We start from the raw sequence: 6,000 nt of genomic DNA, 5'->3' as shown, positions 1-6,000 counted from the left end.
AAGTTGTGTAAACCTGGTGGTTTCAGCGCAGAGATGGAAGGGTGAATTGGCCTGGAGACTGGATTCCTTTCTCCTACATTGAGGTGGACTTTCCATGTTGATCTATTAGAAAAGGGGAGGTGGGGAAAGCTTGCAATGCCACAGCCCATTCTGTACCTACTCCATGGTCGGTTTCTAGAATTGTCCCATCTGCCCCTTTCTTAGTATTCCTGCATAGTCACTCTCTTCTCCTGGGTCCCAACTGGGAGAAATGCATGATGTAAACAAAGAGCCGAAATAGTGATGTGTAAACAGAATTTTAAAATTTCCTTCACTTTTAGTAATCTGAGCTAGTGCTAGTAACATAAGTGAAGAAATGTGTGTGGCTACATCATGTGATTTTTTTTTTTAAAGTTGGCAGTGGCACTTTAAAAGTGGGGTGGAGTATGAATTGTTTCTACTCTACTTTTCCAACGTGCATTTCCAAGAAGCCTTGAAATTTTGCACCATCTACAGCGTTTACACGGAGATTTATTTAGGGACAAAATCAGTGTGGTGGGAAAGTTTCTTTTTTGTCTCCCCTTTCTTCCCTGCCCCCCTTTATTTTCATTTTTGTGTTACTTTTCAATCACCTAAAGTTATTTAAAAACTTCCTTAAAGCTGGGACTCGGGGTTGCCTGGAATGTCTCCTGCCAGCTGCAAAAATGCTTTGCTTACTGTTCCAAGCTGGCAAATAGACCTTCCCACTCAGCATCCCCTATGCTCATGCCAAGCCCCCAACCCATCTGTGCAGGTAGCTTCACCTCAAGGGGGCTCCCCGCAGCCTCACTCCCTGGCGCCACCTGGTGCCAGTTCCCCCTCCCTGCGCCCAAACCACGTGTACCCCTCCTCCCCTTACAACCTAGCTATTTACTCCAGTGTTTTAAGCGGGGCGGCCAATGGGAGAGCGGGAGGTGTAGCTCTAGGAGGCTGAGCTCCAATCACCACCTGGGACAGCAAAGGGGAGGCGGGGCCGGACTTTCACCACGTTGGGTTTGTCCGCAGCGCTAATTAATTTTTCCAAAGGCTGGGAGGGCTTCACTCCAGCCCAGGATCTTGCTGCTGCCGCCGCCGCCGCCACCAGCCCTTCGCCGCCTCCTCTTCTGCACTGCACAGCCCAGTCGCTGGGGCCCCTCCACTGCAATAAAATGTTTGACGGCTCCCTCCTGCCTCTCTTATTTCCTTTCCTGCTGCTCTGGGGACTGGACACCGCCACAGGTAGCGCTTTTCTCCCCTCCCCTTCTCCCTTTGGCTCTGACAGCCACGGGGGCCCGGGAGCTGAGCAGCGGGGACGGTGCGGGCACCCTGCTGCGTTTGCACAGGGCGTGCGAAGGTTGCTGGTTGCATGCGGGGTCGGCTGCAGGCATGTGCAGCCCGCGGGGCATGCCCCAGATCGGCCGCGATCGCCCTTGGCAGGAGCCGTTGCTCCAGGCGTTGGCAGCCTCTTTTCCCCGGTCCGCCTGCGGTAACGCTTCATGGGGAAAGCTGCTGACTGTCGCGGGTTCTAGCTTGAACTTGCTCTGCTTCCCCTTCTCCCTGCAGGGTTTTTTTTTTGGGGGGGGGGGGGGGACGCGGGTCGGTGAAAGGCGATGCTCGCGGACTGTGTTAGAGAGACGTGGTCTTGTAATGATACAAGGAGCGGGTTTAGCCTTCTTGCTTCGTTTCCCCCTCCCGCTCCTCGTCCCTGCACCCTTGGGGGAGAGGCAGAAATAACCCCCCTTTTCCTCCTCTCGGCCCCACGGGCGGCTGAGACGCTTCAGGGCAGGAAGACGCGAGGCTGAAGCCCGAGGGCTGCGTGGAGTAGGGTGCGGGGGGTGCGGCTGCCGAGCGGGGCGGGCGGGGGGGGGGGGAAGCTGCCGTGCAAAGCGCAGCGGAGGGTTCCCGACTCCCCTAGGTCTCCCATGGGGCGGAGGAGCTAACGCCCGGGCCAGCCCGTGAGTGCCTGGTGCTAGGGGGTGGCCAGGAGGGCGGGACCGGCACCCCGGGGCGCTCTGGCTGCGGCGTGGAGGGCGCAGGGTTACGGAGGGACGGGATGACTAGCCGGGTCCCAGCGGGGAGGGGTGTTTGCTGGGTGCCCCCAGGGCGAGCCGCACGGTATCCGGGCAGGGGTGGGGGCTTAGCAGCAGCCCCCGGGACGCGAGTGACCCGGCCCCTCTGCTTCTCCCCCGCAGCCGGCGGCGCGGAGCTGGAAGTGGCCATCCCGCAGCGAGTGGCGCTGGAGAAGATCCACCTGCTGCAGCCGGCCGGGGCCGGGGCCGGGGCCGGGGGCAGCCCCCGGCGCTCGCCGCCCGAGGAGGAGGCCGTGCTGCTCCGCCTGCCGGCCTCCGGCCGGGAGCTCTACCTGCACCTCCGGCGGGACCTGCACTTCCTGGCGCGGGGCTTCGCGGTGGAGGAGCCGGGAGAGGCCCGGGCCCGCCGCCGGCCCCCGGCCGAGCAGCTCTGCTTCTACACGGGACACGTGCGGAACCGCAGCGACTCCTTCGCCGCCGTCAGCACCTGCTCCGGGCTGGTACTGCGCTTCCCGGGGGGCTGGCTCTAGGGACCCCCCCGCCCCCCGTCCCGCCTGGGGGATCCCTGTCAGGGGGGTGGGGCTGGCTCTAGGGACCCCCCCTGCCCCCCGTCCCGCCTGGGGGATCCCTGTCAGGGGGGTGGGGCTGGCTCTAGGGACCCCCCCCTGCCCCCCGTCCCGCCTGGGGGATCCCTGTCAGGGGTGTGGGGCTGGCTCTAGGGACCCCCTTGCATCACGTCCAGCCTGAGGGATCCCTGTCGGGGGGGGTCTGGCTCTAGGTACCTCCTGTACCCCATCTAGCCTGGGGGATCCCTGCCTCTAGGGATCCCTCTCCAGTCTGTCGAGTTTGGGGGATCCCTGTTGGGGCAGGGGTGGCTCTAGGGACCCTTCTCCACCCCATCCAGCTTGGGGGATCCCTGTCGGGAGAGGGGACGGGCTCTAGGGACCCCTCTCCATCTTGTCCAGCCTGGATGATCCCTGTCATGGTGGGGGCTGGCTCTGGGGATCCCTCTCTATCCCATCCAACCTGGGGGATCCCTGTCTGGACGGGGCTGGCTCTAGGGACCCCTCTCCTCCCTGTCCAGCCTGGGGGATCCCTGTGGGGGGGCGGGGCAGCTGGCTATAGGGATTCCTCTCCACACTGCCCCATCCCATTTAATTAATCCCTTTGTTTAAATGTCTTCATGCTGATGGAGGATTTCTGTCATCTGAGGATGCGATGGGTGGCAGCATCCCCCTGCTCTGCTCACTGCTCCCCCCCCCCTCGCTCAGGTGCTCTGCTTGGATGGGAACACAGAGGTCAAAACCTGCCCTCAGGGAGGGAAGCGGCTCAGCAGCCTGATCTTGTCTTACTGACTTCCCAGCCTTCTTGCTCCAGTCAGGGTGGACTGAAAAACCTCTGACGCTCCTACCCTTTAGGACGCGTAGAAGTAGTTTGTGACATGCTGCTCTCTGCAGTAGTAGCCTTGATAAATCTCAGTACCGGACCCATCCTGTACTGCCCATCTCAGCAGCTAGTTACTTCTCACCCAGCTGCTGACTATCACCTGCCGTGTGGTATGTGATTGGCAGCTCATCTGGCCAGAACAAGGCTCAGTTGATTAATCTCTGTTCCTGCCACCTGACTTGCTGTGTGGTCTTGATCAAATTGCTGTATAAGAGCTAAGCATCATTAGCTGGAACTTGAGTCTATTTCATCATCTTGTGGTTGCACTTACCCCTTGCAATGTTTACTCAAAAGAGTACAACATGAGTCTGGATTCTTTATTATCTCCTCCCATTTCCTCCCATCAGTTCTTTGCCGACCAGGGCACATGCATATCTGCTTTTCTGCACTGGAACGGCAATTTAGAGATACCCGACAGCTTTGTCAGTGACAGAATAGCCCGTGGAATAAACTGCTTAATGACATGAAGATGCTTTTTGCACATTGGGTGGCAGAATTTCTCCACCTAAGGATTAAGTGTTGTAGTTGGGTTTGTAATACAATGGGAGAGCATTGTGCTGTGTGTGAAACATGAGTTAGAAGCTGGTGTGGGGCCTCCTTTTAAAGAGAGGTGCATTGATAATCTTGGGGTGGGATGGCTGCTTGTGCTGTTTAACTAGACTGTACAATCTGTGGAATACAGTTGGCATTGCAGCTTAGCCATTCCCTTGCCCTTCAAGCAGTAAAGGGAATTCTTGTTAAGGAGGCTCCCGTTTCTTGATCTTTTGCCTTGGTCATTAGAGGTTTGAGTACTCAGGTACTCTTTGGGACATTTGTACTTTGGGACATTTATTGTTTTTTCATTAGTGTTGTTAACTTTGATTTCTGAAAAGTATAGGAACATTTACTGGGAGCCTTTGCTTATTGTTTCAAGTACGGATCTATTGGCAAACGGTTAATCTAAAGTGACTTGGAAGTAAGAATTTACCCTGCACATGGATTAAGCATGGTTTGATGCTTTCCTTTGGAACCATATGAGGGCGCTGTGCCTCAGGTAAAGGAAAGCATCCAAGATATTGAATATCAGCATATTTATGATTGACACTGTAAACTGAGATGTATACCCCCAAAAGCTTCTTGATGTTTAAAACCGATATCTCTGGTTCTAGCTTTTCACTGGCAGCTCTGAACGTTTGCCATGAAGCACGCTTTCTTAATCCCATTCATGAAGTGCTGGACTTTTTTAAAGATACCTGTTCTAGCATAGCTAAAAGGTACAACAGGCAGAGAAGAGAACTTTTTTGAAAGGGGAATGTAGTTGTAGACACAGTATTACTTGCCTGAGATCTGGGAGTGAGTGAGGGGGAGAGAAGAAAATTGGAATGATTCCCAATGGAAAAGTTGGGGGTGGAACTAGACCAGTTAATCTTTGTTCTCTATTCTGCAAATATTAGTCCTGATATTTCTAGGGCATCTCTGAATTCTAAACAAGCATCAGAATGATTCATTGGAGCTACCTGACATTCGGTTCAGAAAATGAGTAGGTTCGATGGAGGACAGTGACATGGACACCAGTAGTCAAAACTGCTATTTGTTTACATGGGTAAATTCAGGGGAGTTGCACATGCTTATGCCATCTGTGTATTTGTTGCTGGGAATGGTGGAGGCAAATCTATTGCGAGACAAACTACATCAGCATACAGGGATTATTCCTCATCTGTTGGGTAAGGCCATGACATTACTCTTCACCTAGTTAGCTTGATAACAGCCCTGTGAAGTAAAGAGGCAGTAACCACGGAGCAGGACACTAAAGCTGTCGTTTATGTAGAAGTTGCACCAATTAAACTTAAACTGGTTTTAAAACCGATTCAGTTAAATTCATGCAAAGCCCTGTGGAGACATTTTGATTTTAGCTTGAGTGATTTATTTCAGTTGGTTAATCAATTTAAGCTAACTTGATATAAGCCAGGTTTGCATCCATTTAAGAGTACTCACGTGTCTTTTGCATTGTTTAACTAAACCAAATTTTAAATCGTACCTCTACTTAAACTGGTGCAGCCTTGTGTGTAGACAGTCCTTAAGAGCACTGAGAGGATGTGTGACTTGACTTGCTCAAGGTCATACAGGAAGTCCACGGTTATGCCATGTATAGAACCCAGGTGTTCTGATTCCCAGTCTTGGTCTTTAACCACAAGACCATCATGTGGTACATCCCTCGGCCCGCTCCGCTTCCCACAGCCCCCATTGGCCTGGAGCGGCAAACCACAGCCAATGGGAGCCGCGATCGGCCGAACCTGCGGATGCGGCAGGTAAACAAACTGGCCCGGCCCGCCAGGGGCTTTCCCTGAGCAAGCATTGTCCCAAGTTTGGGAAACACTGCAGTAGGTTGTTAATTTCAAACTGCCACCTAGACCTTGTCTGCAACAGAAAACTAGGAACTCATATTTTCCAGCAGTGCAGCTCTATGGATGACAGAATTGGTGGAGGTTATAGTGTAGATGAAACAGACCTGCTGTGTGTGCAGGGTTAGATAACCTGGTGATAAAAC

The 6,000-nt window shown here is 54.0% G+C and overlaps 1 protein-coding gene across 2 annotated transcripts in view; it reads left to right on the top strand.

The window, feature by feature from the left end:
• Positions 1-981: 981 nt before the first annotated feature.
• Positions 982-6,000, top strand: part of ADAMTS17 (ADAM metallopeptidase with thrombospondin type 1 motif 17) — a 255,112-nt gene continuing 250,093 nt past the window's right edge. Inside the window, exons 1-2 of one of the 2 annotated variants that reach the window (XM_038420717.2) lie at positions 982-1,236; positions 2,190-2,527. In XM_038420717.2, coding sequence (XP_038276645.1) covers positions 1,167-1,236; positions 2,190-2,527 — 408 coding nt within the window. In that variant the 5' untranslated portion in view covers positions 982-1,166. The remainder of the gene's footprint in view (positions 1,237-2,189; positions 2,528-6,000) is intronic. The other variant, XM_038420716.2, reaches the window with a different exon arrangement.

This window comes from Dermochelys coriacea, chromosome 10 (assembly GCF_009764565.3).
Source record: "Dermochelys coriacea isolate rDerCor1 chromosome 10, rDerCor1.pri.v4, whole genome shotgun sequence".
Taxonomy (NCBI): Eukaryota; Metazoa; Chordata; order Testudines; family Dermochelyidae; genus Dermochelys; species Dermochelys coriacea.
This window is presented reverse-complemented; position numbering and strand designations above follow the sequence as displayed.